The 12,732-nt window shown below is 39.8% G+C and overlaps 2 protein-coding genes and 1 long non-coding RNA gene across 3 annotated transcripts; all 3 read left to right on the top strand.

Moving 5' to 3' along the window:
• Nucleotides 1–3,502: 3,502 nt before the first annotated feature.
• On the top strand, nucleotides 3,503–6,846 carry LOC134094709 (uncharacterized). The gene is made up of 3 exons (XR_009940472.1): nucleotides 3,503–3,571; nucleotides 6,115–6,171; nucleotides 6,713–6,846. It is a non-coding gene; the product is annotated as an uncharacterized LOC134094709 (long non-coding RNA).
• An 18-nt stretch (nucleotides 6,847–6,864) lies between these two features.
• LOC134094465 (ras-related and estrogen-regulated growth inhibitor-like protein) lies at nucleotides 6,865–8,307 on the top strand. The gene is made up of 3 exons (XM_062547989.1): nucleotides 6,865–6,870; nucleotides 7,253–7,401; nucleotides 7,865–8,307. The coding sequence occupies exons 1-3, from the start codon at nucleotides 6,865–6,867 to the stop codon at nucleotides 8,148–8,150; spliced, it is 441 nt and encodes a 146-aa protein (XP_062403973.1). The 3' UTR covers nucleotides 8,151–8,307.
• A 777-nt stretch (nucleotides 8,308–9,084) lies between these two features.
• On the top strand, nucleotides 9,085–12,248 carry ric3b (RIC3 acetylcholine receptor chaperone b). Its single transcript, XM_062547483.1, has 6 exons — nucleotides 9,085–9,308; nucleotides 9,695–9,918; nucleotides 10,047–10,128; nucleotides 10,230–10,323; nucleotides 10,418–10,563; nucleotides 10,929–12,248. The coding sequence occupies exons 1-6, from the start codon at nucleotides 9,194–9,196 to the stop codon at nucleotides 11,351–11,353; spliced, it is 1,086 nt and encodes a 361-aa protein (XP_062403467.1). The 5' UTR covers nucleotides 9,085–9,193; the 3' UTR covers nucleotides 11,354–12,248.
• The last annotated feature ends 484 nt before the right edge of the window (nucleotides 12,249–12,732 follow it).

Consider the following 12,732-nt stretch of genomic DNA (forward strand, 5'->3'; position numbering starts at 1 on the left):
ACACACACACACACACACAGTCATAGACAGAGAAGCACTCATACACAAAAGCAAGCGCACACATGCACACACTCATTTACATACATAAAAGTTGCAGAAGGGGATGGAGTAGGCGATGGAAACAAAATCGTGATTGATATTTGTAGAGAGAATGTGCAGGACTGAGCGGCGGTCATATTGTGTATCGCTTTGCGGTACATCTAGTTGTTTTCACAGCCACACAATTTGAAGTTCAACAGTGTGTGTCAAAGTAACGCTTAGTATGTGACTCGGTACACGCCTAGTATGGCCTGGTACCCACAAAGGCGAATTTTATATAAACATCTATATATTTTCTGAAAGTAGACCTTCTAAGGATTCCAATTCACCCCCCTTTTACATATGCAAAACTTATTGTTTTCACAGCCACACAATTTGAAGTTCAACAGTGTGTGTCAATGGCAGGCCTATTATGTGACTCGGTACACCCCTGGTATGGCCTGGTACCCACAGAGGCGAATTTGGTATAAACATCTATATATTTTCTGAAAGTAGACCTTCTAAGGATTCCATTTCACCCCCCTTTTACATATGCACAACTTATTGTTTTCACAGCCACACAATTTGAAGTTCAACAGTGTGTGTCAATGGCAGGCCTATTACTGTATGTGACTCGGTACACGCCTAGTATGGCCTGGTACCCACAAAGGCGAATTTGGTATAAACATCTATATATTTTCTGAAAGTAGACCTTCCAAGGATGCCATTTCACCCCCCTTTTACACATGCACAACTTATTGATTTCACAGCCACGCAATTTGAATTTCAACAGTGTGTGTCAAAGTAATGCTTAGTATATGACTCGGTACACGCTTGGTATGGCCTGGTACCCACAAAGGCGAATTTGGTTTAAACATCTATATATTTTCTGAAAGTAGACCTTCTAAGGATTCCATTTCACCCCCCCTTTTACATATGCACAACTTATTGTTTTCACAGCCACACAATTTGAAGTTCAACAGTGTGTGTCAATGGCAGGCCTATTATGTGACTCGGTACACCCCTGGTATGGCCTGGTACCCACAGAGGCGAATTTGGTATAAACATCTATATATTTTCTGAAAGTAGACCTTCCAAGGATTCCATTTCACCCCCCTTTTACACATGCACAACTTATTGTTTTCACAGCCACACAATTTGAAGTTCAACAGTGTATGTCAATGGCAGGCCTATTACTGTATGTGACTCAGTACACGCTTAGTATGGCCTGGTACCCACAAAGGCGAATTTGGTATAAACATCTATATATTTTCTGAAAGTAGACCTTATAAGGATTACATTTCACCCCCCTTTGACATATGCACAAGTTATTGTTTTCACAGCCACAGAATTTGAAGTTCAACAGTGTGTGTCAATGGCAGGCCTATTACTGTATGTGACTCGGTACACGCCTAGTATGGCCTGGTACCCACAAAGGCGAATTTGGTATAAACATCTATATATTTTCTGAAAGTAGACCTTCCAAGGATTCCATTTCACCCCCCTTTTACACATGCACAACTTATTGTTTTCACAGCCACACAATTTGAAGTTCAACAGTGTATGTCAATGGCAGGCCTATTACTGTATGTGACTCGGTACACGCTTAGTATGGCCTGGTACCCACAAAGGCGAATTTGGTATAAACATCTATATATTTTCTGAAAGTAGACCTTATAAGGATTACATTTCACCCCCCTTTGACATATGCACAAGTTATTGTTTTCACAGCCACAGAATTTGAAGTTCAACAGTGTGTGTCAATGGCAGGCCTATTACTGTATGTGACTCGGTACACGCCTAGTATGGCCTGGTACCCACAAAGGCGAATTTGGTATAAACATCTATATATTTTCTGAAAGTAGACCTTCCAAGGATTCCATTTCATCCCCCTTTTACACATGCACAACTTATTGATTTCACAGCCACACAATTTGAATTTCAACAGTGTGTGTCAAAGTAATGCTTAGTACATGACTCGGTACAGTACACGCTTGGTATGGCCTGGTACCCACAAAGGCGAATTTGGTTTAAACATCTATATATTTTCTGAAAGTAGACCTTCTAAGGATTCCATTTCACCCCCCTTTTACATATGCACAACTTATTGTTTTCACAGCCACATAATTTGAAGTTCAACAGTGTATGTCAATGGCAGGCCTATTATGTGACTCGGTACACGCTTAGTATGGCCTGGTACCCACAAAGGCGAATTTGGTATAAACATCTATATATTTTCTGAAAGTAGACCTTATAAGGATTACATTTCACCCCCCTTTGACATATGCACAACTTATTGTTTTCACAGCCACAGAATTTGAATTTCAAAAGTGTGTCAACGTAACGCTTAGTGACTCGGTACACTATGGCCTGGTACCTACAAAGGCGAATTTGGTATAAACATTTATATATATCCTGAAAGTACACATTATAAGGATTACATTTCACCCCCCTTTGACATATGCACAATTTAGTTTTTTCACAGCCACACAATTTGAAGTTCAGCAGTAGGCTATGTGCACATGACTCAGTACAGACTTGATGCCTTGTACCTAAAAGCAAACTTGGTATAAATATTAGGCTAATGTAGGCCTATATTCTGTCATAAGGATTTAATTTTACCCCCCTTTCAACTATGCACAACTTGTTTTCACAGCAGCACAATTTGAAATTCAACAGTAGGCCTATGTGTCAGTGACAGGCTTAAAGTATTTAAGTTGGTACGGAGTTACATAGCCTGGTACTTACAAAGGTATTTGATATCCGTTTTTCCTTAAAGGGTGTTTCCTGACATGCCTTGTATGTGATTTGATACAGTGATGACCTGTCGGGGTGGGGCGATTAACATATTTCATACATGTCATTTATGTCATATTTATGCCTACATGTGAAAACTTACAAGTTGACATTATTGGTTGTAAACATTTTAACTGATAAGTTTGAGGGTTTTTTTTGATAATGGGGTTATTTTAGGTGATGTTTATGGAAAAGGTCATCCTTCCACAATTATTTTCTTGCATGATAATCATATAGGCCTACAGCATTTAGCCTACTTAACATCAATGTTTAATACATTATTATCCCTTTCTTATATGTTTGTTTTTCCCACTCTCTGTTAGCAGTCAGTAACTTATATCAGAGCCGTTCTACTTATTCCCTTATTAGACATGTTCTGCCTATATCAGGGGATGGAGACGTTCGTCTGGCTTTGCATTGAGAAAGGTGTTGCGTGAGGTCACTTCCGTTTAATTTCAAACACGTTAGCGTTAAAACTCTGCTACAATTACAACATTTACACGTGGTTAAATAGGCTACGTTGCAGCAACATGCATACATTTCGTGCAAACCGTTGAAATACTCTCAAAAACGAATGTTGACCTACTTTATCTGATCGTTCGTGTGTACCTTTATTTTGACATTTTTCGCCGCCATCTTGCCCGCTATTGTCGCGTACTGTCGCTTACTGTCGCTGGCTCCACGGAACTGACTCCCGGTGCGTTCCGTCTTCTTCTCGAGGGGGTTTCTGTCAGTTGTACCACAGGCCAATGTACAGGTAGGCTATGCTCCCATCTGCTGCACAGGAGGCGAAATCTTCCATCTTTAGTCTTTTTTTACATTACTGACTGGAAAACAATCTAGGCTATGAAAACAATTCACTTCAATTGACAAAAATAAGAAGGGATCGATATGATCAGGATATCGAAACTAACTAAGACACTTCAAGTCCATTAAGCAAAAGTGCCATGACTAGGCTATAGCCTAAAATAGAAGAATATTCTGTATGATTAGGCTAAAGGCCTTCATTTAAATAAGCAATCTGGTCTACTCTTCAAAATGAATAGACTATAGCCTAAAATATCCCAGAACAGTAATTTACCCTATCTGAGTGTTGTTTAAAACTGTAATAAAGAGTATCCGGTAACAATGAATTTCCTAGTCCATTTAGGCCATTTCAGAATATGAGCAAAGTGCATTTCATTGCACTATCAGACCCACATGGATTGTTTATGTTGGTGTGGGTAACAGGAAGCCAGAATATAAATGTGGAAAAACAGACCTACCTCTAAGTGCTCACTCCCTTTGACTGGAAAAGTAGGCCTAAGCTATGTGCTCCCTCCAAATGGATTTGTAGGCTGTATATGAATGCAGTCTACTTGTCTGACTTTTGAAGAGTTTAAGTGCTTTGAAGCTCAGTGTTATTGAGTGTTAATATTCAGTAATTCCTTTTCTCTATCAAACCAGGAGTTTTTACCATGTGCAGCACAGTTGAAGCACAACCAGTGTTTGTGGTACAGTTTCCATGCCAATATGATGATTTATGGCCAATTCTTTTGGAAATAATTACAGCTACAGCTAATTAGAGATAATTGCCTAAACATCATCCTTATAGACCTGACTTTTTATGTGACCATATTGCTTTGAGTTTGAATATAATGCATGTATCATGAAAATGAAACATGAAAATCAGACTATAGCCTACCTAGACTACCCCCAGATCACCTGCTATGTCAATCTTCCAGAATATTAGCTCAGATCTGCATATCTGAGGCTCCTTCATTTTTGTTTCCAATTGCATATCAGGCATATAATGGACCAGAAATGTTAGGGAGGACTACTGCACATACGCGTCAATAATCTAATCTCCATACAGAAACATGGACTGGAGATATTTGAGATAGAAGGTTGTGAAATTGCATGCTGCCAGAAGTGCCTAAATATCGGTGTGGTCTGCTCATCAGGTGAGAGGCTATCTGACCAAACTCTGATGAATATTATATTTGAGCACTACTCTTCATCTAGAAAAGTGTAGCAAAATCCAGTGTGACTATCTTCACTGAGCATTTCAGAATGAGTCAAGATCAGTGAGAATACAGCATTCCCATAACCTTAAAGAGAAACAGCATGCGAGTGAGAGAGAAAGGAGGGTGGAGGGAGGGAGGGAGAGAAAGAGAGACAGACAGAGAGGATATGCTTTCTTTGTGAAGCTGGAGTAGCTAGCCAGAGCTGCAGGGAAGCATACAGAGGAGGGGCAGCCCAGAAGCACAATAATATAGCTGTTAGTGAGGCCACACAGCAGACTCAGGGAAATCAGGGTCACTCACATGCAGCAATGAACGACATCAAACTGGCCTTGCTGGGCAGCCAGGGCACGGGGAAGTCAGGTCAGAAAGTTTTAATTCTCTCATTCTCTGTTTCAACTGAATTGTAAAGTGTTGTAAAGGCAGTAGCCTATGACTGCTGAAGATAATCTCAACATGATGCTGAATGCAAGCCAACAGATTCATTTAAAAAAAAATATATCTTTGCTTCTATAAGTTAGATGTGATCTACAGTATTTGGTCATGTTAAGGTAAGAGGTTGAGCTTATGCTATGTCTAAATGTTTCTATTAAGTTGCGATGATTGTGGAAAGCTATATTCACAGTGTTGTCTAAAAAGGAGCCAATTAAAATGGTCTGAAGCATTCATAAAACACTGGGTGTCCCATTTATCTGTCAATCTCTAAGGATGGCTTGTGTGGTAATGTAGGCACCAAGGGTTTAAAATGGCCGGTTACTGTATACAATTGAGATGCCAATTATTTATACTTTTTGTGCAGTTTGCAATTTGTTTACATATAACATCATACAAAACATTCCTCAAATTCCATAGATTTAAACATTTTCAAATAATCTGAATTGTTGCCATCGTTCAAAATATTTGTAACATTTGCCTTAACATTTCATTACAATAGGTGTATGCAGCTATTTAGTTTTCTGTTGTTGTTGTTGAATGTAATGGGATAGTTCAGAGCACATTGAATGCAGTGAATGTGTGATGTGAGACTAAGCATGCTTGCCTGAAGGAGGACTCTGGTGGGTCTAGTGGTAGTAATAAGACAGAGGACGTATGCCAAGGTGCCATGGAAAAGAAAACAGACGTTCAAAATGCTCCTATTCTAGACCATTTTATGAGAATGGTCACATGCCACTCTGACTCATGGGAATGGGATTTATAACAAATCTTTTTCATCCATCAGCCAGCTCATGTGGTATTCATGGTTAGATTTTTAACCAACACGTTGGATCTTCAAATATTGTTCTTTCCCTGTCTATAGCTGTGCTGGTGAGATTCCTGACCAAACGTTTCATTGGAGAGTATGCTTCAAATGCTAGTGAGTAGCCTATATTCATTGGAGGAAAAATAAATACTGATGCTGATTTCATTTTAGGCATAGTATGTGATCATTAAGACTTAATAATCTCTGTAATAATGCATAACTGTGCTGTGTAGCTCTGTGTGTAATATAACAATACATTAACCAGTGTATAGTATAAAACAGCTGCCAAAGTGTTATATTTATTTCAGATCTTATTCAGCTGTTGGCATATCAGTTGGCATATCAGTCAATTGTTACAGTTCACTAGCCATGCACATGTGATTATTGGATATATTTGACAAATGAGACATGAGACATGAAATCATAAGGATGACTGGATCATTCTGAGTTGTGAGCTTGTGATTAAGTCATCGGCACACTTTGAGTTAAACACGTGAACGACTTCTTCTAGTTTCCCATGTGCTTCAAGCAATCAGCTTAGCACTAAAGCATACCTGAGACTTGCAATGGCTTGATGCCATAATTGTTCTATCTCACTGTACGGGTCATCTGGTCATCACTGAAGCATGTGAAATTTGTCCGTTTCCTGTTACAGACTCTCTATACCACAAGAGGCTCTCAATTGATGGCAGACAGTTGAATCTGGAGGTGTTTGACCCCTGCTCAGAGGTGAGGTAATTAAGTGTACCAAATACGAGAGTGTGTTATTACTGAAGGGTGTAGAGCTACTGTCCTGAATGAATGAATATGGCAGTTTGACTTTGGACTTGAATGAGATTTACCTCAGACCCCTGTGGAGTTGTCTGCTAGCAAACAGGTCTTTGAAGAAAACCGCAAAACACTGCGCTCAACCACTGAAGCGGGTGCCCTGTCAGGGTTTTAACTACAGAGCAGCGCTTTGCTGGTTTTAAGGCAAGTGGTTGTGCAATGTGTATCTTGTGAATATGTGTAAGTTGAGCTAACGTGAAGACTTTGTATTAAAAACATACTTTTACCTGCACTTGAGTAAAACCCTGTATCTTGCAGAATGAAAGCAACCGAAGTCCAATAGTCAGAATAGCCACAAATTATGTGAAATGATGTATGATTTGACAGTGTTATACACAATTATAATGGAGACAGTGTTGTGTCTCAGAGTGCAGGGAGCCGTTGTATCACAGAGGAACCTGTAGACTGGGCTGATGGGTTTGTGGTGGTGTACAACATCAGTGACCGGTCCTCCTTCCTCCATGCCATAGACATCCTGCGGCAAATCAACGAGGCAAGGGTGGAACCATGCAAAGGGTAAAACCTATTTATTCAGACTTGCTTAAACAGTCATTGAGTTCCTGTAACAAATGGTGTTGATGCCACATCCTTGAGTGTATGATTATATGTATTTCTCTGTTGTCTTGGTTGTTGTCGGTGTAAGTTGTCGTTTATGTTTGAATTATTTTTAATCTTTGTCTTTTTACCTGTGAAGCACTTTGGTATGAAATGTGCTATACAAATTAAACTTACTTATCTACTTCCGTTACTGTTAGTAACAATGTTCTTCAATAGTGTTTTCATGATTATGAGATTTCAGCTTCAAAACTAAATTTTATTTCATATTTGTAATTTTATATTGGTTTCATAAACTTGTGCTCTTGTGTTTACAATTTAATATACAAAATAATACACTTTCGTTTCGAGTTTCCTTAAAATTATTTCCTGGTGACTCTGTAAAACCCATAATAAACTGCAACAGACCTTATTGAACTTGCAGGGAGACAGAGGTGCCAGTCTGCTTGGTTGGGAACAAGCAGGACTTGTGTCATGCCCGTCAGGTGTATGAGGAGGAGGGCCGCTCCCTGGCACTGGACAACAACTGTCACTTCCAGGAGGTGTCTGCCTCAGAGGGATACCAGGAGATTGAGAACCTTTTTACCTGGCTTATCCGCCAAGTGATGGAGCATCTCAAGTATCGATCAGACCGCCGACGTTACAGTGGGTCAAAGACCATGTCCAAACTAATCAACAATGTCTTTGGCAAGAGGAGAAAGTCTGTATAGCCTAAATATGGACCACCAGAAACAAATAATCTGTGATATTATTTTGTTGTATTCCACACAAATTTAATTTCTGTGATATTATTTTTGTTGTATTCCACACAAATTTAATTTCTGTGAATTTATTTCATACTTAGGCTAGAATACCTTATAAAACCTCTGTTGCAAACTTATTATAAAACCTTGTTGCAAACCCTGGCTTTGATGCAGTCTGTCATAATTCGTGTATTTGTCTGTGTGGTAGAAAACACTCAAAAACCTAAGGTTTTCATTCACAATCTTGGCTCTGTAAATGGGAAATAATGTGATCTTATGGCAACTTCCTTTTGCGAGAATTACAGCATAATTTATAATCTGCAAGAGGATGTTTTTACGTCAATGTATATCATTTTTGATACAACTGAGATACAACTGAGATACAGTAGCCTCGGCTAGTAGGCTACAATAGGCTATCAATCTTTTGAATAGTCAGTGAAGGCTACATCAAATGAGATGTTTGGACCCAATTCTATCCTGTTATTTTGAAAATAGGGCTATCAGTTTCTAAAGAGCGCATGAAATAGTTTCCTATGAGTAGTCTACAAATGAAGAGAAACAAACGGTGTTGTATTTAATAGGCCTACAACATTGTCCAATAGTTTTGTAAATTTACTTGAACAGTTTGAGATGTTTTGTTAGGGTAATTTGGGGAATTACACGACCAACGGAGGCTGTCTTAATTTAGCCTACGAAGACGTTGATTTTCATTGCGAGGTCTGGGTACAGAGGGCTAAAGCGGATAATAATGAAGGATCTTTGGTCTGAGCATCGTCGTAGAGCTCAATTTCGACGTTTAGATTCTGCATTCGGTTGGTCAAGTCTGGGCTGTATTCCATCCAATGACAGGCTACCCTGTCCCATCTCGGCATATGCAGGCTACTGATGCGCCTTTGAAGGAAACGGTGCGCAGATGTATTTTGGAGTAGCGTAATATAGTATGTTATGTAAATTATTATTCCGTTATTTGAGATAAAGTATTTGTCATTAGTCTCATTCTGGAAAGGAAAATGTCGATGTCAACATTTCAAAAGGTTACGCTTGTATCGTGCCTAGTGCTCTGCGTTGCTCTCCTCCTTCCTAAAATGCTTCTGTCGCGAGGCAAAAATGACAAACAATCGGAGGGTAAGATCTTCAAAATATGATGCCTTAAATTGTGACCCCACGCTGTTACTGTTGTGAACATTGCAATCTGTAGTCAACACCAAGAGCTTAGCCTGTGTCGTTGCATAGTTCATCCAGCGGGGGTCTTTTTGTATACTGGTAGGTAGGTAGGCCCATTTGCTATGGCTTGACATCCTCAGTAGCCTACCTGCGCGGATTTTTAAAATACTAGTTCCTCCGTGCTTTAGGCTTAAATTAAGACAAACGGGGTTATGGACATGCCATTCTGCCATTTTACGCAGAACAATTTATAGAGTTTAGACTATTTTGTGTAGTTTGGTTGTAGTTGTTTCATGATTTTAACATTCTTTCTGCATTGCTCAACATTCGAATGGTGCATGTTATAGGTGGATCTGGGCATTTCCCACCTATGGCACGAAGACAGCTGGCACCTGAAGCCCCAAGAGCGAGCGGGGCGCAATTTTCTCGAGCGCACAACCCCGAGGCTATTGCCCGTGCCAAGGGTGGAGGAGCAGGGGCCGCACCTGGTGGTAAATCTAGTCTCGCTGGACAGATTATCCCCATCTATGGATTCGGGATTCTTCTCTACATTCTTTACATCCTCTTTAAGGTAAAACACATTGCCAGCATTTTGAGAGTTTCTTGATACCCGACCAAATCAGTTGACTCAAGCCATCCGAAAGCATTTCAGCTGTGATATGTTAATAATGTATTATGTTGTATTTTCTTTCTACAAAGATAACATCAAAAGGGAAAACTTCCAAACCCCCTCAAAGTAGATTGTCTACTTTGAGATCAGAGAATATGAAGAGAAAAATCAGTAAGTTACCCCCTCCCTTCTTCATTGATCATCTGTTATTAGACCAACTCAATAAAGTCTAAATGACCAAATATGATCGTTATTTTCTCCATCTCCTGCAGCTGACTTTGAGCTGACCCAGCTCCAGGAGAAACTGGAAGAGACAGAGGATGTGATGGAAAGGATCGTTTCCAAGGCAAGCCACAGTCCAGAAAGGTTTGTCCTGGGTTTCACTTTTCCATCCAATGATCCACTGCCTCACACACTCTTACTGAGAGTTACATAACTGGACCCCCTCTGTCTCTTGCAGAACGCTGAAAGGAGTTAGCTCAGATCAGGAGGAGAGGCTGCTGCTTCAGCTTAAGGAAATCACCCATATGATGAACAAGGGCAGTCTACTGGAGGGTATTATGCCTGAGAATAAAGCAGAGAGACCATGCTCCCAACACCAGGAAGGTACATCATCTTTTCATTATAACAGATATACTTGTATACTTAATAGATGTTTCAACATCAATTTCTCTTTGTCGATGAATGGAGTATCTATATCTATCTGATCTATCTACATTGACATACTACTGTATTTAGGAGAAACTGAGGAATTACGTCAGGAATCAGAACATTATTGAATTTACTTAACACAAAATTGTTGCACTAACATTTTAACCTGCTAGAAATAAGCAAACATATAAACCCTTTATTCACATATATCTTGATGTTCCACAAACAAGGGTACACAGAATTGGGTGTTTAATGTTTAGACTGTTCATAGTATATTTAGTCTAATCAATGAGTGATTATCTTATTAATCACTGAAATAGAGTATCCAGAGGATCCATACCCCAAGTCGGAGGGTGGGTGCTGCCATCATGGTCACCATGGCTACCAGGACATGAAAGATGAGTGGACAGAGATGCCAGAGGATGGGGAGACAACTAACCCAATGGAGGAGAACGAGGCACAGAGTACAGGTGGAGTTGAAGACATCTATCCTGGGGAAACTGAAGACGCCATATATGGTGCTACTGACACTGATGACATGCTTAGGGAGAACATGGGAGATGAGGAGGATTATGCTGTAGACGGGGAGGCAGAGAGGGAAGAGCTGATGGAAGATGAAGAATTTCATGTAGAGGACCAGGTGCTGGAGATCCAGCATGACATGAAGGACGAGGACTGCTCAGTCTGGACGTCAGTCCTCTCAGAATATGACTCTGCCCAGCTCAGAAAGAGGAGCAAGAAGTGACCAATCTGTTTCTTTTTTTTTTTTGACGGACTTTGATGCATTATCAATATACCTTTAGAGCTTTCCCCATTCACTGTCCCTTCGTAGTCTTCAGTCACAAACTCTGGCATGCTTGTGAAGATCTAGGACAGAATGTAGCATTTCTTCATTCTAACATCAAGGCTACATCAGGTGCACAATTGAAGTGCTCTATTTGTGGAGTGTAAAAATAATTTTAGAGGACTGTTCCCTTTTCTTTGTTTCTCAAATGTACCCACCAAAGATTTCAGAGTGGAGTTAGAATATTTGGCACGCGCTGCTATCACGCCTGGTGTAGCCAGTTCCATTGATTATAGTGGAAGCTGAACTGTTGCACTTCAGTGCTTCAGTTACTGTATGTGCCTGGTGTAGCCTGCTTGCAAGGTGTATGCCCTTGTTTTTGTGGGAATATCAAGTTTTAAACTGTTTCTTTTTTTGTCATGGTTGCGGTTTTAATTTATTATGTTGCCCTGAAATGTTGAATTATTATTGAATTTGTTGCCCTGTATGAATTATTGTTGTTTATGAACATATCGTTTTAAAAAGGGACATTATCTCAGGGCTTGTTTAATGTTTCCTAAAGTCATTCCTCAACAGTTATTTTCTTTCTGTATTCCTAAAAAGGTTGTGATATTGAAAACTTTAAAAACTTTTGAAAACCACTCATGCACACAGAATTCTTACTTAACAAATACCTCATCAGTTACTGTGCATGTCATATTTTTAATCACATCTTTGTGTTTTTCTTAAGTTTGCATGTAATATGATGAATATTGTTTTTTTTTTAATTATTATTATTGAACAGATCACCCCATACATGAAGTATTGATATGCAAAACACATTTACATGTGTTTCCATAGCGCACACTGAATTCTATCAAACTCCTTTAAATGAAATAAATTGTTTAAATGAATGTTATCTTCCTTCCTCTTCCTTTTCAGTCACTCATTATCATAGTAAACACAAGGCAGCTACCTACCCTGTCGTGGACATAGCTAGTAGTCCATTGCATGACAAATGACTGCTAAACTAAGATCCAATTCTAGGTTTCCTTGAATAATATTCACTATATTGCCAGAAGTATTCGCTCACCAGTATCCCCCCCCCCCATATGAACTTTGGTCTCATCCCATCCTTAATCCATAGGGTTTATGATGACGTCAGCCCGCCTTTGCAGCTGTAACAGCTTCACCTCTTCTGGGAAGGCCTTCCACAAGGCTTAGAAGTGCGTTTTTGGGCTTTTATGCCTTTAATCAGAAAGGACAGTGTAGAGTGACAGGAAATGAGTGGGAGAGAGAGTAGGGGTGGGATCCGGAAAGGACCACGGGGCGGGAATCGAACCCGGGTCGCCGGCGTGCAG

Source organism: Sardina pilchardus, chromosome 10 (genome assembly GCF_963854185.1).
Source record: "Sardina pilchardus chromosome 10, fSarPil1.1, whole genome shotgun sequence".
NCBI classification, from domain to species: domain Eukaryota; kingdom Metazoa; phylum Chordata; class Actinopteri; order Clupeiformes; family Clupeidae; genus Sardina; species Sardina pilchardus.